Below are 17,500 nucleotides of genomic sequence, written 5' to 3'. Positions count from 1 at the left end.
GTTGGGTTAGGTTGGGTTGGGTTGGGTTAGGTTGGGTTGGGTTAGGTTGGGTTGGGTTGGGTTGAGTTGGGTTGGGTTGGGTTGGGTTGGGTTAGGTTGGGTTGGGTTGGGTTATGTTAGGGTTGGGTTGGGTTGGGTTATGTTAGGGTTGGGTTGGGTTAGGTTGGGTTGGGTTAGGTTGGGTTGGGTTAGGTTGGGTTGAGTTGGGTTAGGTTGGGTTGGGTTGGGTTGGGTTGGATTGGGTTATGTTAGGGTTGGGTTGGGTTGGGTTAGGTTAGGTTAGGTTGGGTTGGGATTAGTTTGGGTTGGGTTGGGTTGGGATTAGTTTGGGTTGTGTTGGGTTAGGTTAGTTTGGGTTGGGTTGGGTTATGTTAGGGTTGGGTTGGGTTGGGTTAGGTTAGTTTGGGTTGGGTTGGGTTAGGTTGGGTTGGGTTAGGTTAGTTTGGGTTGGGTTGGGTTAGGTTAGTTTGGGTTGGGTTGGGTTAGGTTAGTTTGGGTTGGATTGGGTTAGGTTAGTTTGGGTTGGATTGGGTTATGTTAGGGTTGGGTTGGGTTGGGTTAGGTTAGGTTAGTTTGGGTTGGGTTGGGTTGGGTTAGGTTGGGTTGGATTGGGTTAGGTTAGTTTGGGTTAGGTTAGGTTTGGTCGGGTTCATTTTGGTAGGAAGGTTTAGACTGAGTTGGATTGGGTTAGGATAAAGTTGGATAAGGGTTTTATTGAGTTAGTATCTTGCTGCATTGATGATTAAATTGATGAGAATAATGATGATGTTAGTGATGAGGGTAAAGATGATGAGGATGTTGATAATAATAAGAATGATGGTGATGGTAATGATGATAAAGGTAAAGATAATAACAATAATAATAATAATAATAATAATGGTGAGGTATTGATGATGAAGGTAAAGATAATAACAATAATAATAATAATAATAATAATAATAATGGTGAGGTATTGATGATGAAGGTAAAGATAATAACAATAATAATAATAATAATAATACTGGTGATGATTTTAACAGCTGGTGGTGTATACAAGTGTGGCCGACGAGGTAGCCATGATGAGCCACGAGGATCAGAAGAAAGACAAGGAGGCTCGGCCCAGACCCGTCCTGCAGAAGTCCCTCTCACTACACACACTGTCCGACACCAAGCTGCCCAGGTGTGTGTGTGTGTGTGTGTGTGTGTGTGTGTGTGTGTGTGTGTGTGTGTGTGATTATCAGTATGTGTTTGTATGTGTGTTTATGTATGTGCATTTAAGTATATTTCTGGTGTGTGTGTGTGTGTGTGTGTGTGTGTGTGTGTGTTTTAATGCAAGGAAGAAGGAACCAAACGCCAGGAGCCCTCAGGGTTGTTCCCACTTAGAAAAAAACGCAAAAACAAGATAACAGAGCCAGATTCAAGATCTGTTCATTCTGAGATGCCTGGACACACTGCATTTGAAAGACTGGAGATCACAGGCAGTAGGAAAAACAGACAGAGGGAGACAGTTCCAGAGTTGACCTGTGGGATACATGAAGGACTGGGAGTAACGATGTGTCAGGAACGATACTCTTTTCACTCAAACTTGTCCTAAAATTGCCATCTCTCCATCTTGAATACCGAGTTGATGGAAGAGACTGTTACTCAGATGCGATGCTAGTCATGAAGAAGTGCTGTGGAAAAGTTGTAGAGATGTAGCACTGTCTTTTTCTGTCCCCTGAGCTATGTGAGAGAAGCAGCAAGAGGATGAGAATCTGGGCCAAGTTGGAGTGAAAAGAGTATAGTATTGTCACCCCCTTTAGGCCAAGGGTGAGTAAAAGGAGTATAGCATCATATTCCAGTGTTAGTCTGTGAGTGTGTGAGGAAGAGAGGTTTGGAAGTTGGTGAGGCTAGGGAACTTACAAGAGATCGAGCTGGCTGGATGAATGTTGTGAGGGGAAGTGCATGATCAGGGATTTGGCACCCCTTTTTAACGTGGCAGCGTCCGGATTGATTCTTGGAAATGTTTATGTAAAGGTACAGAACGTGGTGAATGGTTTTGGTGTATCAGATAGAGCCAGGATTCTGGGGGCTTGAATGGTGAGTGAATGGAAGTGTAGCCCTTTGAATTGGGCAGATTTGGACTGTCTGGACATTGCTGCTCCTCACCCTGCCTTAAGGTGGGAGAGGAAGTCCAGATGATGATGATGATGATAGTCTGTTGTCAGATCTAAGTATTCAAGAAAAGTGATTGTAGTTATAGATCAAGTTGGAGTGAAAGGAGTGTAGTAAGGAAGGAGAGTTGCAAGAGAGCCTCCATGACTGAGAAGAATATTAGTCATAGTGGTGTTTGACATGGTGGTAGGTGGCATCAATCATCCACTCACATGATGTAGTGCTGCCTGCATCTTCCTTCACCTTTATCATTCTTTTCCCGTGTCTGCCCTCCTCTCTTCTAATTTCTCACCATCATCCACTCACTTGATCCTTACTGGATTATGGCATCTGGCAAGAGATAGATAGATAGATACAGTACAATCCCAGCTATCCGGTATCCGGACAAATGGAATACTCAGAAAAACGGGAAAATTCAAGGGCTGGTAAAAATGTCAGTAACTTATAACTGTGTGCCAATTTGAATGGACCGCCAAACCGCCGTTTGATCGTGTCACGCGAGGCTGGGTGAAGTCAGACAAAGCGAGGTGAAGGCATTTCCGGCTAATGTAAATCCCTAGCAAATCCTCTTAACCACCCCTCCTCTCCCCCTCTTTCCCCTACTTGAATTCAGTCATCCTCCACACCCTCCAAAAACACCAGTCTGCTTTTGCCACCAGACAGTAAACAAGCTCTCTTGCTATTGTGTTCCACTGATAGACGGTAATTTGTACACTCCAAAATGCCTAAAGTTCAAACTAAACGTAAGCGTATCGTGCTTACCTTGAAACAGAAGCTGGACATATGCAACAGACTTGAAAAAGGCGAACATTATAAAACACTAATGCTTGAATATAAATGTTAATAGGAATGAAAGTTTACTTTGTTGGAAGAAAAATAAATAAATAATATGTCTGCATTTCATACGTACATCATTCATTTTATTTTCTGCAAAACAGCTGAGTGGCAGGTGAGGGGTGGAGTGATGGAGGTCAGGTAGGGAAGAAGAAGACCAGTCGGGGTCAGAAACGTAAACAAACTCACGTGGGGGCACAGGTGTCGTGATAATTCTGCAGTGCAGTCTTAACACATCATCAGTTCACTAATAAATGTTCAAGCTTTTATTTCTTTATTTTATTTTTCAATTTTTATGAGTACAGTACATATAATGAATACAGTAATTCGGTAAACAATGGACTGGTGCAATTTGCAGTACTGCAAATTGCTAGACATTGCACATGTGCGTTATGACCATGGTGTGTGTTTACAAGGCAGTTTTTCAGGTGGAATCTCTTAGTGTAACCCCTAATGTGACTGGTGAGTACCTGAACTGCATTTACTGCTGTGATAGCCTTTGTATAGATTTGACTTGAAAATCAGATATACAGGAAAAATCTGTAACCGAGAAGGTAAATTCCTCAAGCCACCCGGTTAACTGGGATTGTACTGTAAATAGAGAGAGAGGTGGCTCAATCAGTAGAGAGGTGGCCTGCAGTCCTGACGGACCCAGGTTCAACTCCCAGCTGGGACAGGGAACAGTTTAAGGATTGGAATTTCATACAAAGCAGGCTTTACTGATCTACCAGAAGACCCGCCGACATGTTGTAAAAATACCCCCTCTAATACCAATACACCAGCCCTGTATGAGACAGCCCTAGCATGTATTCAATATGGACGGTGGGTGTTAGCACCGAAGTGGTGACATGTAGAGGTGTATGGTATGTAGGAGGACTACTGGGCCTTGGGAGCAGGCTGTGAAGCCTATGCCCAGAGTCGAGCAGATAAAAAGAAAAAGTAGATAGATAGATCAATGTTTGATGTATTCTGTTGTCAGGTGGATGCGTCTGGAGCGTCTGGGCCTCAGCACAGCGGACGGGCTGGCACCGCTCCCCATGCAGGTGTCGTGGGTGAGGGACGGTATACTGGTGGTGGGCATGGACAACGAGATGCATGTGTACTCCCAGTGGCATATACCAGGTGGGTGTGGTATTATCCGGTGTGGTATAGGGGAGAGACTGACAAGGAGAGTGTATGTGACTGAGGTGGAGGGAGGGAGAGGCCAAGGATGGGATGGAGGGATGGAGTGGAGAGGTATATGAGAGAGGGGGGTGTGAGCTGGGAGCAGGGCAGTGAAATGGCGGGGGATGGGATGCCTTGGAGGTGATTTGTTTGTGGCCACCCCGTATGGGATTAAGGCGTCTGGCAGTAGATAAATAGATAGATAGATAGTATAGTGTCATCTGGATTTGTGTCGGTTGGTTGTCAGATTGGAATGGGTTGTTATATGATTTGGTGAGGGTAGATTGGCTTGTGTGTTTTGACTAAGATTGGGTTAGATTGGGTTAAGTTAGGTCAGGTTGGGTTAGGTTAGATAGGTTTGGCCATGTGGAGAGGATGGAGAGTGAGAGACTGATGAGGAGAGTGTATGTGACTGAGGTGGAGGGAGGGGGAGGCCAAGGATGAGGTGGAGGGATGGAGTGGAGAGGTATGTGAGAGAGGGGGGTGCAAGCTGGGAGCAGGGCAGTGAAATTGCGTGGGACAGGGTGAACACGGAGGTGATTTGTTTGTGGCCACCCTGTATGGCAATAGCTAGATAGATAGATAGGTCAGGTGTGTTTGGCTAAGGGTGGGTTAAATGTTAGATTTTGTTGGGGTGGGTTAGATTTGGGTAGAAAAGGTTAGGTTGATTGTGTTTGGGTTGAGTTAGGTGAGGCACGTTGTAGATTGGGTTGGGTTGGGTCAGGGTAGGTTAGATTAGGGATTAGGACAGTTATGTTAGGGTCAGGGTAGGTTAGATTAGGGATTAGATCAGTTAGGTTAGGGTCAGGGTAGGTTAGATTAGGGATTAGATCAGTTAGGTTAGGGTCAGGGTAGGTTAGATTAGGAATTAGGTCAGTTAGGGTCAGGGTAGGTTAGATTAGGGATTAGATCAGTTAGGTTAGGGTCAGGGTAGGTTAGATTAGGGATTAGGTCAGTTAGGGTCAGGGTAGGTTAGATTAGGGATTAGGTCAGGGTAAGTTAGATTAGGGATTAGGTCAGGGTAGGTTAGATTAGGGATTAGGTCAGGGTAGGTTAGATTAGGGATTAGGTCAGGGTAGGTTAGATTAGGGATTAGGTCAGGGTAGGTTAGATTAGGGATTAGGTCAGGGTAGGTTAGATTAGGGATTAGATTAGTTAGGTTAGGTTGTTTTAGTCTTTCACCAACCACGTTGAGTACACCGCTTCCCGTCCGATCAGCGAAGTTAAGCAACGTTGGGTCTGGTTAGTACTTGGATGGGTGACCGCCTGGGAACACCAGATGCTGTTGGCATCCCTACGTGTCAAGTGGGGTTGGTGGAGGATTAGTGCCCCTCCCTGTAAAACAATTAACTCTAAGCCCTTGACCACCCCGTTTGGGATACATGGCGTCTGGCAATGGATGAATGAATGAAACCAACAAAGCTAACTATCAAACTACTTTCTTCCTAACAGGGTCGTCCGTGTCCAAACCAGCAGACGACCTGACCCCCAGCACCGTGACCTGCAGGGCGGAAGGACGTGACCTGACCGGGGCGGACCTGAAGAACTACCTGCATGAGTCAGGCAGTGGGAAGTCCTGTGTGGCGCGGGTGGCATCGTACTCGGTGTTGGCGGCGCTGGACAACAAGATGAAGAAAGGTGAGGCAGAGGGGGAGAGAGAGAGAGAGAGAGAGAGAGAGCAGGATGAAGCTGTAGACAATTAGAATTTAAAGAAAGAGAGAGAGAGAGAGGGAGGGAGGGAAAGAAGGAAGGAAGGAAGGGGAGTTTGATCTTTAGTTAGGGTTTTCAGAGGTAACCATTAGACATCTTGTGTAGCATATACTGCACTGGAGATGTTGACGTATATATTCCAGGTTTGGGTGAGGTGATGTCCATGACGGTGGAGGACATCAACACTGCCCCTCTGGCGGGGATCTTTGAGGCCAGCCGCATCGCCTCCCCCGTCCTGCCACAGTACCACCCACGCCAGCTGATGGAACTCCTCAACTCCGGCAAGATACGCAGAGTCAAGGCCATCCTAGCACATCTTGTCAGGTAAAGGCATTAGTATTATTATTATTATTATTATTATTATTATTATTATCATTATTATTATTATTATTATTATCATTATTATTATTATTATTATTTTTATTATTTTTTATTTTCCATTTTTTTTTACATGCAAGAAAGAAGGAACCCAAGGACAGGAGCCCATTAACTGTTCCTTCCAATAAAAAAAAAAAAAATTCCTTGGAAATTAACGAGGCTGTGGGTGTCTTTATATAGGTATAGGTGTAGTGAAGGATTAGTGAGGTGAGGAATAGAGAACATAATTTAATAATAGTAATAATAATCTAATGAGGGAGGAGGCCAAGGATGAGATGGAGGGATGAAGTGGAGAGGTAGACAGGATGGAGAGTGAGAGACTGACTAGGAGAATGCATGTGAGTGAGGTGGAGGGGGGGAAAGGGGAAAGGGATAGCAAGACTGAGGTGGAGGGATGGAAGGAAAGGTATATGAGAGAGGGGTGTGTGAGGTGGGGGGAGGGCAGCAAAATGGCAGGGGACAGGGTGACATGGAGGAAATTTGTTTGTGGCCACCCCATACAGGATTTAGGCATCTTGCTATAGATAGATAGATAATAGTAATAATAATAATAATAGTAATGGTAATAATAATCTGGTCTTTTGTTTCTCTAATAATAATCTGGTCTTTTGTTTCTCTAAAGTGTCATTCCCTTGTAAGAAATTCACTAACACTTGACACTTGTGTACACAATTACAGTTACAAAAACGGTGATATCACCCATACACAGTACAATATAGACTTCAGCAGGAGAGAGAGAGAGAGAGAGAGAGTAATTAAACCGTATAGTCATCCATTACAGCATCCTACATAATTACATTTGTTCATGGTTAGGAGAGTGATTTACAGAGCACAGTACGTGGAGAGAAAAGCAAGAGAAGTGACGAGTTTACTGACGAAAACACGTACTGATCACTTTGTTTTGTTTCGTTTTTAATATTCCCGTGTTTGTCTCCTAGGTGTTTGTCGCAGTTGGGTTCAAGAAGCTCGGAGTCCGGCTACCGCAGCAGCCTCACTGACCCAGACGACACCCGCAACCGCTCCTGGTCTCGCTCACGCACCCTCTCCGTCTCCGGCAACCAGGCTGGATCGGTGAGTTGAGGGAGGTTTGTTTGGGGACCTATGTGGAAGTTCAAGAGAAATTATTGAGAGAGAGGGAGGGGAAGACCGAGGATGAGGTGGAGGGATGGAGTTGAGAGGTATATGAGGGGGGGGGGGAGTGAGTTGGGGGTAGGGCAGTCAAATGGTGGGTGACAGAGCGACTTGGAGGCGTTTTGTCTGTGGCCACCCTTTGCAGGATTAGGGCGTCAGGCTATAGATAGATAGATAGATTGTTTTATTTTCAGTTACTTGGAGGCGTTTTGTTTGTGGCCACCCTTTGTGAGATTAGGGCGTCGGGCTATGGATAGATAGGTAGATAGATAGATTGTTTATTTTCATTTACACACCTAGGGGATATTAGGATGATCCGAGGGGTATGAGAGCACTACTCCCCCATGCTAAAACAAAAAATTGGCAGGTATGCATGTGAGTGAGGCTGAGGATGAGATGGAGGGATGGAGTGCAGAGGTATATGAAAGAGGTGGGTGTGAGCTGGGGGGAGGGCAGTGAAATGGTGGGGGGCAGGGCGACATGGGAGTGATTTGTTTGTGGCCGCCCCTTATGGGATTAAGGCATCTGGCAATAGATAGATAGATTTATTTATTTTTATTTTTTTTTTGCCTGTTTTGAAGACCATTTACTACGCTGGGTGGTTATCATATAACCAAGAGATCCCTGGTGGGCTAGTGGGATGAGGCACTCCAGTCAAGTGAAGCCTGCAAGGGTTTACGTTTGAGGGATGGTTGGGGGTTTATAGCTCACATAATGCCACTCAGGTGAATGAAGCTGATCACCCATGTCTTCAATGTAGTGATGGAGTAGCCTAGCCCAGGGCCCCTACACTCCTGATAGGGCAAGAAAGCATTGGATGATGGATGGATGGGACTGTTATAAGACCTGTGTATAAGCCTGCGGAGTCACATGGAGAGACATGCTGACAAAATGAGGATATAAAGGAGCATTGTGGTGTGGATGTGGATGTGATAGGAAGCGTTATGAGGAACACACTGAGGTGGTTTGGCCATGTGGAGAGGATGGAGGGTGAAAGACTGACGAAGAGAGTGTATGTAAGTGAGGTGGAGGGGGGAAGAGGGAGGGGGAGGCCGAGGATGAGATGGAGGGATGGAGTGGAGAGGTATATGAGAGAGGGGGGTGTGAGTTTGGAGCAGGGCAGTGAAATGGCGGGGGACAGGGTGACTTGGAGGCGATTTGTTTGTGGCCACCCCAAATGGGATTGAGGCGTCTGGCAATAGATAGATAGAGTATAAGACAACTCACCCAATCCAATCTCTATCTGTCTATCTATCTATTGCCAGATGCCTTAATCCTGTAAGGGATGGCCACAAATAAATCGCCTCCATGTTGCCCTGTCCCCTGCCATTTCATTGCCCTGTTCCCAGCTTACACCCTCCTCTCTCATATACCTTTCCACTCCATCCCTCACCTCACCTAATCCAATCTCACCTAACCTAATCCTGGCCTTTGGTTCCTTCTTCCTGGCATAAAAAAAAAAAAAAAAACTCACCTAACCTAGCCTAATCTCACCTAATCTCGCCTAATCTCTCCCAACCTTGCAGTGGAGCAGGGAAGGGCGTGGATCCATGACTCTACTGCCTGAGGAACTGACGCTGGATTACATTGAGGTGACGGCCATCCCCCCCCTGCCCTTGTGGCTGCTGCTGGAGGCCGACAAGGATATGCAGAACCACCAGACCAAGACCAGCGACAACAAGGAAGATGTGAGTCACCAGGAAGCTCCCTTACGCCCTTTCCTGAGTGATTTATTTTGCGTATTACACCCCACTGCCCTCTTCTGTGGTACATAAATCCTTCCAGCTCCCTTACACCTTTTCCTAAGTGATTTATTTTGCTTATTACACCCCACTGCCCTCTTCTGTGGCACATAAATCCTTCCAGCTCCCTTACATCTTTTCCTAAGTGATTTATTTTGCTTATTACACCCCTCTGCCGTCTTCTGTGGTACATAAATCCTTCCAGCTCCCTTACACCTTTTCCTAAGTGATTTATTTTGCTTATTACACCCCACTGCCCTCTTCTGTGGTACATAAATCCTTCCAGCTCCCTTACACCTTTACCTAAGTGATTTATTTTGCTTATTACACCCCACTGCCCTCTTCTGTGGTACATAAATCCTTCCAGCTGCCTTACACCTTTTCCTAAGTGATTTATTTTGCTTATTACACACTGCTTTCCTCTTCTGTGGTACATAAATCTTTCCAGCTCCCTTACACCTTTTCCTAAGTGATTTATTTTGCTTATTACACCCTGCTGCCCTCTTCTGTGTTACATCAATCCTTCCAGCATCGCCATACTCTGCATAAATAACGTACAAAGTGATATTTTGCTTATTACACCCCTCTGCTCTCTTCTGTGGCACATAAATCCTTCCAGCTCCCTTACACCTTTTCCTAAGTGATTTATTTTGCTTATTACTCCCTACTGCCCTCTTCTGTGGCACATAAATCCTTCCAGCATCACCATACTCTGCATAAATAATGTACAAAGTGATATTAAGCAGACAGAAGAGGATAGTATGGAGTAATAACCAAAATAAATCACCAAGGAGGAGGTGTTAGGGAGCTTCCTTAACTGATATGAGCCTTAGAGCCGCCCAGTAAGTCCTTCAGACCCTCCGTTTTCTAAGGATTTTCACATGCAGCGTACTTCACTTACAACACCCCATGTTGTACTTCGTTTGATCTCTCAGGATTTTCACATGCATGGTTCTTCACTAGCAAAGTCTGTTATGGTTCTTCACATTATCTCTCTCAGGATTTTCACTTGCGTGGTTCTTCACTAGCAAAGTTCATTCAGGTGCTTCAATTTATTTCAGGATTTTCACCGTCAAGGCGCTTCACCTGCAGAGTCTGTTATGGTTCTTCACTTAATCTCCCTCAGGATTTTCACATGCATGGTTCTTCACTATCAGAGTCTGTTATGGTTCTTCACGTTACCTCCCTCCTAACTTCACCTCACAGGCACAAACATCCGCACCTACGCACCTCATACGAACCAGTTAATTTAATTCATCCGAGAGTCAGTCATAGGAACTGAAGAGTATTAATGAAGGTGACAGCAAAAACTCAGCATATATATTTATTCACAGACGTATGCTGAGCTGGAGAGAGTGAAGATGACAGCAGTAATTCAGCATATTTATTCACAGACATATGCTGAGCGAAAGAGAATGAAGGTGACAGCAGTAACTCAGCACATTTCTTTATTGACAGACATATGCTGAGCTAAAGAGAATGAAGGTGACAGCAGTAACTCAGCACATTTCTTTATTGACAGACATATGCTGAGCTGAAGAGAATGAAGGTGGCAGGAGAAACTCAGCATATTTATTCCCAGACGTATGTTGAGCTGAAGAGAATATGACAGCAAAAACTCAGCCTATTTATTCACAGACGTATGCTGAGCTGAAGAGAATGAAGGTGGCAGGAAGAACTCAGCACATTTCTTTATTCCCAGACGTATGCTGAGCTGTTTGGTGCGCCCACAATGTCAGCGGATGAGGATGACCTGACCCTGGACGAGGACGAGGTGGACCTTGGGGGGCGCCGGAAGTCCCTCTCACACGAAGTCAAGAGTATCGCGTTCTTCGGCCCCAGGCAGGTGAGTGGATGGGTTGACGCGAGTTATCTCCCACCTGTTACAGGATTGAGGTGTCTGGCAGTAGATACAGAGACAGATAGATAGATAGGTAGATAGATCAATAGGTAGATAGATTTCACCCACACTTTCAGACACACACACTTATATACAAAAATTTAGGCTTGGATACACTCAAATTATTTCTCATGCCCTGTACCCAAACCTACAGATAAAGGTGAGTGGCAGGGTTTACACAGCTTATCTCACCCACCCCTTCTAGGATTGAGGCGTCTGGCAATAGATAGATAGATAGATAGATCTCTCCCACATTCTCAGACACACACACTTGAATCTGTCTATCTGTATACCTAGGCTGCTTCCCCCAAAGAAAGGGAGGTAGCCGAGACAGGATGACACACTCCCAGTTTACTCATCCACACACACACACACACACACACACACACACACACACATTCATTCATTTGCATCTTAACCCCAAAATTTAGGCTTTGATACACTTAAATAATTTCTCGTGCCCCATCCCTTTACCTACAGACACAGACATATCATAGAGGCCTTTACTTTTACACATGCATTCATACACATACATATGAGTACATTAGACAGGAGGTGGAGAGATGAGGTGGAGAAGTTTGCAGGGAAAATGTGGCTTAGATTAGCTCAGTCAAGGAATTTGTGGAGAAGGATGCGGGAGGCCTTCGTTCAGCAGTGGATTTGCAGTGACTGGTGATGATGATGAGGACATACGCATTTGGACACACTTGCACACCTACACATACGCACACCAAGCAGGAGGAAGTGGTATATAATCTTAAATCATGCAGTTTCAGTTGCCCTGTGCTAAAGAAAATGATAATGACCTTCAGTACATGGCAAGAAAAGGTACGTTTAAAAAAAAATGATGGATTTATGTGTATGGTAAGAAAAGGTATGTTAAAAAAAAATATGATGACTTTAAGTGTATACTAAAAAAAAGGTATATTACATTACACTATTTGGAGAGAGAATAAAATAGAGTAGACAAGGAAGGGGGGGAGAGGGAGGGGGAGGCCGGGGATGAGATGGAGGGATGGAGTGGAGAGGTATGTGAGAGAGGGCGGGGGTGAACTGGGAGCAGGGCAGTGAAATGGCGAGGGACAGGGCGACATGGAGGCGATTTGTTTGTGGCCACCCCTTATGGGACTAAGACGTCTGGCAATAGGTAGTTGGAGATAGATAAAAAGAGAGAACAGAATAGAGTGGAATAGGAAGGGACTTGTGTATCTATCAGCCTGTTAATTTAATCCTACCCCTTAATTTAATCCCACCCCTTAATTTAATCCCACCCCCTTAATTTAATCCCACCCCCTTAATTTAATCCCACTCCCTTCCCCCCAGGCCCAGATCCTTGCGGCCCTTCTCACCCACACGCACCTGCCGGGCCTAACGAGCCTCGACCAGATGCACCTGCTGGCCCTGGCCGACACCGTGGCCTCGTGCAATGTGGACTTTGCTGACCGCTTCGACATCAACAAGGCCAAGGAGGCCCTGGCCAAGGAGACGTTTTCGAGAACCACCACTGATGAGCCTTCCATGGGTGGGTGCTGAGAGAGAGAGAGAGAGGGAGAGACAGAGACAGAGAGAAAGACAGAGAGAGAGAGAGAGAGAGAGGGAGACAATGACAGGAACAGATAGACAGACAGACAGAGATGGAGAAATATGCTGTTTAAGTAAGGACTGTACTCTATGTTGTCTGGCTGGCATATAGTATAGATGTAATACTGCTTGTAACTGTTCCTGCCTTGTCTGTGTTATATATGTGTTTTATCTGTGTTATTTCTGTTCTATGTCTGTTCTATGTCTGTGTTATCTCTTGGTGGTGGAGAGGGATGACTGTGCTCTGTTGTCAGTCTACACAAATGTTCTTTCCCTCCCTACTTACCCAGATGAGTGTGTGGCCGTAACAACACCATCAATAAATCTGTCTACACTTCACTTATTTTATGACTCCACTTATTGTACCACTCCACTTACTTAAACCTTCCCATCACACCACAGAAACCCTGGATGATTTTACCACTCCACTTGTTTTACCACACCACTTATTTTACCGCTCCACTTATTTTACTGCTCCACTTAATTTACGAGTACCACACCACTTATTTTACCACACCACTTATTTTACCACTCCACTTATTTTATCACTCCACTTATTTTACCACACCACTTATTTTACCACACCACTTATTTTACCACACCACTTATTTTACCACACCACTTATTTTACCACACCACTTATTTTACCACTGCTTATTTTACCACCACTTATTTTACCACCACTTATTTTACCACTCCACTTATTTTACCACTCCACTTATTTTACCACTCCACTTACTGAAACCTTCCCATCACACCACAGAAACCCTGGATGATTTGACCACTCCACTTATTTTACCACTCCACTTACTTAAACCTTCCCATCACGCCACAGAAACCCTAGATGACTGTGGCCTGCGTTTCCTGCTGGCCATGCGGCACCACACGTACCTGCTGCGGTGCCTGCCCATAGCCCAGCGTGCGGCACTGCAGAAGGCCGGCATTGGCAGCCACAACTTCGTCTGGGCGTTCCACTCAGAGAGTCAGGAAGAGCTGCTTGACTTTATACCATCCATGAGACAGGTGAGGCTGGCAGGCTACAGGTCGTCCATTTTAACTTGGCCCAAATTTTCATCCTTCCCCATTTTATTTCTCCTTAGCTATCTATCTATCTAACTATTGCCAGACGCCTTAATCCTGTAAGGGATGGCCATAAACAAATCACCTCCATGTCGCCCTGTCCCCTGCCATTTCATTGCCCTCTCCCAGCTCACACCCGCCTCTCTCATATACCTCTCCACTCCATCCCTCCATCTCATCCTTGGCCTCCCCCTCCCTCTCCCCCCTTCCACCTCACTCACATACACTCTCCTCATCAGTCTCTCACTCTCCATCCTCACTACATGGCCAAACCGCCTCAGTGTGTTTCTCCTAACGCTTCCTGTCACATCCACACCACATAGCTGAGGGGGGAAAAAATGACAGTACAATGATCCAATTCCTTTTCCATAACATTTAAATGAGATGGGTGTGTTTTTGGATGGTGTAGTGTGTTTACTGTTACTTGGCAAACATCCCCAACCCCCCTCAGCTCTGTTGATGGCCAGGTGTAGTCAGATTGAAGGGTTGATTTGAGTTGTAACCAAGGAGACTCATTCCTACCTCATAACTAAGATTCATTCAGTACCATGTAACGAATATCAGTACACGTGACAACAATTTGATAGTTATGTTAGTAAAAGCAAACCATTTTTTTTTATCTTCATCACCATCATCATCATCATCATCATCATCACCATCATCATCTTCATCATCATCACCATCATCATCTTCATCATCATCACCATCATCATCTTCATCATCATCACCATCATCATCTTCATCATCATCACTTCTGTTGTCTGTCTCTTTTCCATCATCATCATCATCATCACCATCACAGTGGTCAAACAACGTAACTCTTCTCTCTCCCCCCTAGGGCAACCCCCGGTGGGCTGAGCTGCGGGAACTGGGCTTTGGCTGGTGGGTACGCAACAACACACTGCTCACACGATGCTTCAACAAGGTAAATACTGTACTTGCCTTTGGGGTTTATTGTTTTGATAATGCTACTCAGGGCAGGCTGCGGCTGGTCACCCTCACCTTCTGTGTCGGGACATTTAAGGCGAGGGTGACCAGCCTCCAGCCTCGGTGTCCCTGATGGAGGAAAAAAGCTTTGGGTGGTGGGTGGATTGACTAATAATAATAATAATGATGATAATTACGATAATAGCAGTAATAATAATAACTAATAATTATGATAATGAAAAATTAAGGCGCTCCAATTGGATTGAGCCGGTGAAGGTTTATATCCAAGGGGTGGTTGGGGTTTATTGCTCATGTAATGCCACTCAGGGATGAGTGAGGCTGGTCACTCTCATCTTAAATATCAGGACCAACTTGCCTAGCCCCGGGCTCCTAAGCTTCTCATGGGGCAATATAAGATTGGTTGATGAATGAATGAAATTAAACAAAAATAATAATAATAATAATAATAATGATACTACTACTGCTACTACTACTACTGCTACTACTACTACTACTACTACTACTACTACTACTACTACTATTACTACTACTACTACTACTGATAATAATAATAATAATAATAATAACAATAATGATAAAAATAAAAACACCAGTGATGTGATCTTAAAGCTAAAACACCAACTCTCTCGGCCACTCCCAGATTGCCAAGGCGGCGTTCCTGACCCGTAACGACCCTCTGGACGCGGCCATCTATTACCTGGCCATGAAGAAAAAGAATCTGGTGTGGGGCCTCTTCCGCTCCATCGGTGACAGGCGCATGACCGAGTTCTTCTGCAACAACTTCTCCGAGGAGCGGTGGAGGAAGGCCGCACTCAAGAATGCCTTCGCTCTCCTCGGCAAGCAACGATTCGAACACGCAGCGGCCTTCTTCCTCCTGGCCGGGGCGCTGAAGGATGCGCTGGAGGTGAGGAGTGGTACAGGTCAACTCTGGAACTGTCTCCCTCTGTCTGTATTTCCTGCTTCCTATGATCTCCAGTCTTTCGAACGCAGTGTGTCCAGGCATCTCAGAATGAATGGATCTTGAATTTGGCTCTCTTTTGTATTGTTTTCATTTGTTTTTCTTGGAAGGAACTGTTTTGCGGGCTCAGCCTTTGGTTCCTTCTTCCTCGCATAACAAAAAAGAAAAAAAATTAAGAGGATATTTCTGTCTCTCTGTATCCTACCTCACTCCATCCTAAGGTGATGAGGATGAGGTTGATGGTGATGGTGATGTTGTGATGATAATGATGACGATGTTGATGATGGTGAGGAGGAGGAGGAGAAGGAGGAGGTGGAGGTTGGTGATGATTATGTATTTTTCATGTAAGTTGATATCATTGCTAGCCTGTTGAACTGGAAGAATTTGTGTGTGTGTGTGTATGTGTGTGTGTGTGTCAGAGCATGTTTGGACTGGGATGGCCACCACCACTATACTTCATTCACTTTAACTTGGCCCAAATTTTCATCCTTTTGCAGCTTATTTCACGTAGCTCAGTGGCAGGAAAAGACAATGCTTTGGTTCTTCGTTCTTTCTGTAGCACTTCCTCATGACTAGCATCACATTCTAGTGTTAATCTGTCGTTATAACTCAGTACTCTCTATGGAGGGATGGCAGTTTTAGGCCAAGGTAAAATGAACAGAGTATAGCATGTAGGATAGTTTGCACTGCCCTGTGTCTGTCAATACAAAGCATAAACACGTGCTTATCTTTACCTGCGCCAAGGAGGTTATGTTTTCACCCTTGTCTGTTTGTTTGTTGGTTGGTTGGTTGGTTTGTGAGCAAGATTACACAAAAACTACTGGACGGATTTCCACGAAACTTGGTAGTAGAATGGACCTTGGCCCAGTATACACTCCAATAAATTTTAGTGCGGATCCAAATAAGGGTGCGGATCCAGGAATTTTTTTTTTCACTTTCTTTAACATTGCGAGGTGGGGCATTTTTCAACATTTTCATAAATTTTCAGCGAATATTGCTTGGATGTTGATGGTGGAGGTATGCGCTGTACTGAGTGCCATTCTAGTTTTTGTATTTTCTTGGAGGGAACAATTTGTGGGCTTCTGTCCTTTGCTTCCTTCTTCTATGCATGAGAGAGAGAGAGAGAGAGAGAGAGAGAGAAAGAAAGAAAGAGAAAGAGAGAGAGAGAGAGAGAGAGGGGGGGGGAATGCAGAACATGTAAAAGAAAAAAAAGTGATATTATAGAAGGCATGACAGAGGCTTCTTGGTACTATCCATTTTGTCTGTCTGTCTTTCTGTCTATTTATCTATCTGTCTGTTATAGCCTTTGCCATAATCCTGTAATAGGTGGCCATAAACAGATCACCTCCATGTCACTGTGTCCTCTACCATATGGCTTTCCTCTCTCCAACTCACACATCCCTCTGTCCTATGTGTCTCTCTCCACTCCATCCCTCCATCTCATCCTTGGTCTTCCCCTCCACCTCACCTGCATACACCTTCAGTATTTTCTTGTATTTGTTTTAATATCAACAAAAAAATATGAAAAGAAATTGGAAGGCAGAGTGACTTGGGTAAGACAATGGGCCTCTAGGTGAAGGACTTAATTTGAGCCATGTGGAGAGGATGGAGAGTGAGAGACTGACAAGGAGAGTGTATGTGAATGAGGGGGAGGGGGAGGGGGAGGCCAAGGGATGGAGTGGAGAGGTATATGAGGGAGGGGGTGTGAGCTGGGAGCAGGGCAGTGAAATGATGGGGGACAGGGTGACATGGAGGCTGTTTGTTTGTGGCCACCCCTTACGAGATTAAGGCGTCTGGCAGTAGATAGATAGATAGATAGATAGGACTGAGTATGGAGACTTAATTTCCTCATTTGCATTTTTCCTCAGGTGGTTCTAAACAAGCTTCAGGACGAGCAGCTGGCCATCGTGATCATCCGCCTGTACGAGGGAGAGTACGAGG

The 17,500-nt window shown here is 45.0% G+C and overlaps 1 protein-coding gene and 1 pseudogene across 1 annotated transcript in view; both read left to right on the top strand.

Moving 5' to 3' along the window:
- Rbcn-3A (rabconnectin-3 alpha) overlaps nt 1-17,500 on the top strand; it is a 112,108-nt gene that overhangs the window by 35,725 nt on the left and 58,883 nt on the right. The window contains exons 23-34 of the mRNA XM_080273149.1: nt 1,020-1,159; nt 3,947-4,089; nt 5,584-5,769; nt 5,985-6,165; nt 7,158-7,290; nt 8,877-9,038; nt 10,795-10,938; nt 12,316-12,514; nt 13,409-13,596; nt 14,492-14,578; nt 15,242-15,505; nt 17,428-17,500. The exon at nt 17,428-17,500 is cut by the window's right edge and continues 35 nt beyond it. Of these exons, the coding sequence (XP_080129275.1) occupies nt 1,020-1,159; nt 3,947-4,089; nt 5,584-5,769; nt 5,985-6,165; nt 7,158-7,290; nt 8,877-9,038; nt 10,795-10,938; nt 12,316-12,514; nt 13,409-13,596; nt 14,492-14,578; nt 15,242-15,505; nt 17,428-17,500 (1,900 nt within the window). The remainder of the gene's footprint in view (nt 1-1,019; nt 1,160-3,946; nt 4,090-5,583; nt 5,770-5,984; nt 6,166-7,157; nt 7,291-8,876; nt 9,039-10,794; nt 10,939-12,315; nt 12,515-13,408; nt 13,597-14,491; nt 14,579-15,241; nt 15,506-17,427) is intronic.
- On the top strand, nt 5,306-5,422 carry LOC145400844 (5S ribosomal RNA; annotated as a pseudogene).

This window comes from Coenobita brevimanus, chromosome 53, assembly GCF_032717465.1.
Source record: "Coenobita brevimanus isolate Jiangsu-jjx chromosome 53, ASM3271746v2, whole genome shotgun sequence".
NCBI classification, from domain to species: domain Eukaryota; kingdom Metazoa; phylum Arthropoda; class Malacostraca; order Decapoda; family Coenobitidae; genus Coenobita; species Coenobita brevimanus.
This window is presented reverse-complemented; position numbering and strand designations above follow the sequence as displayed.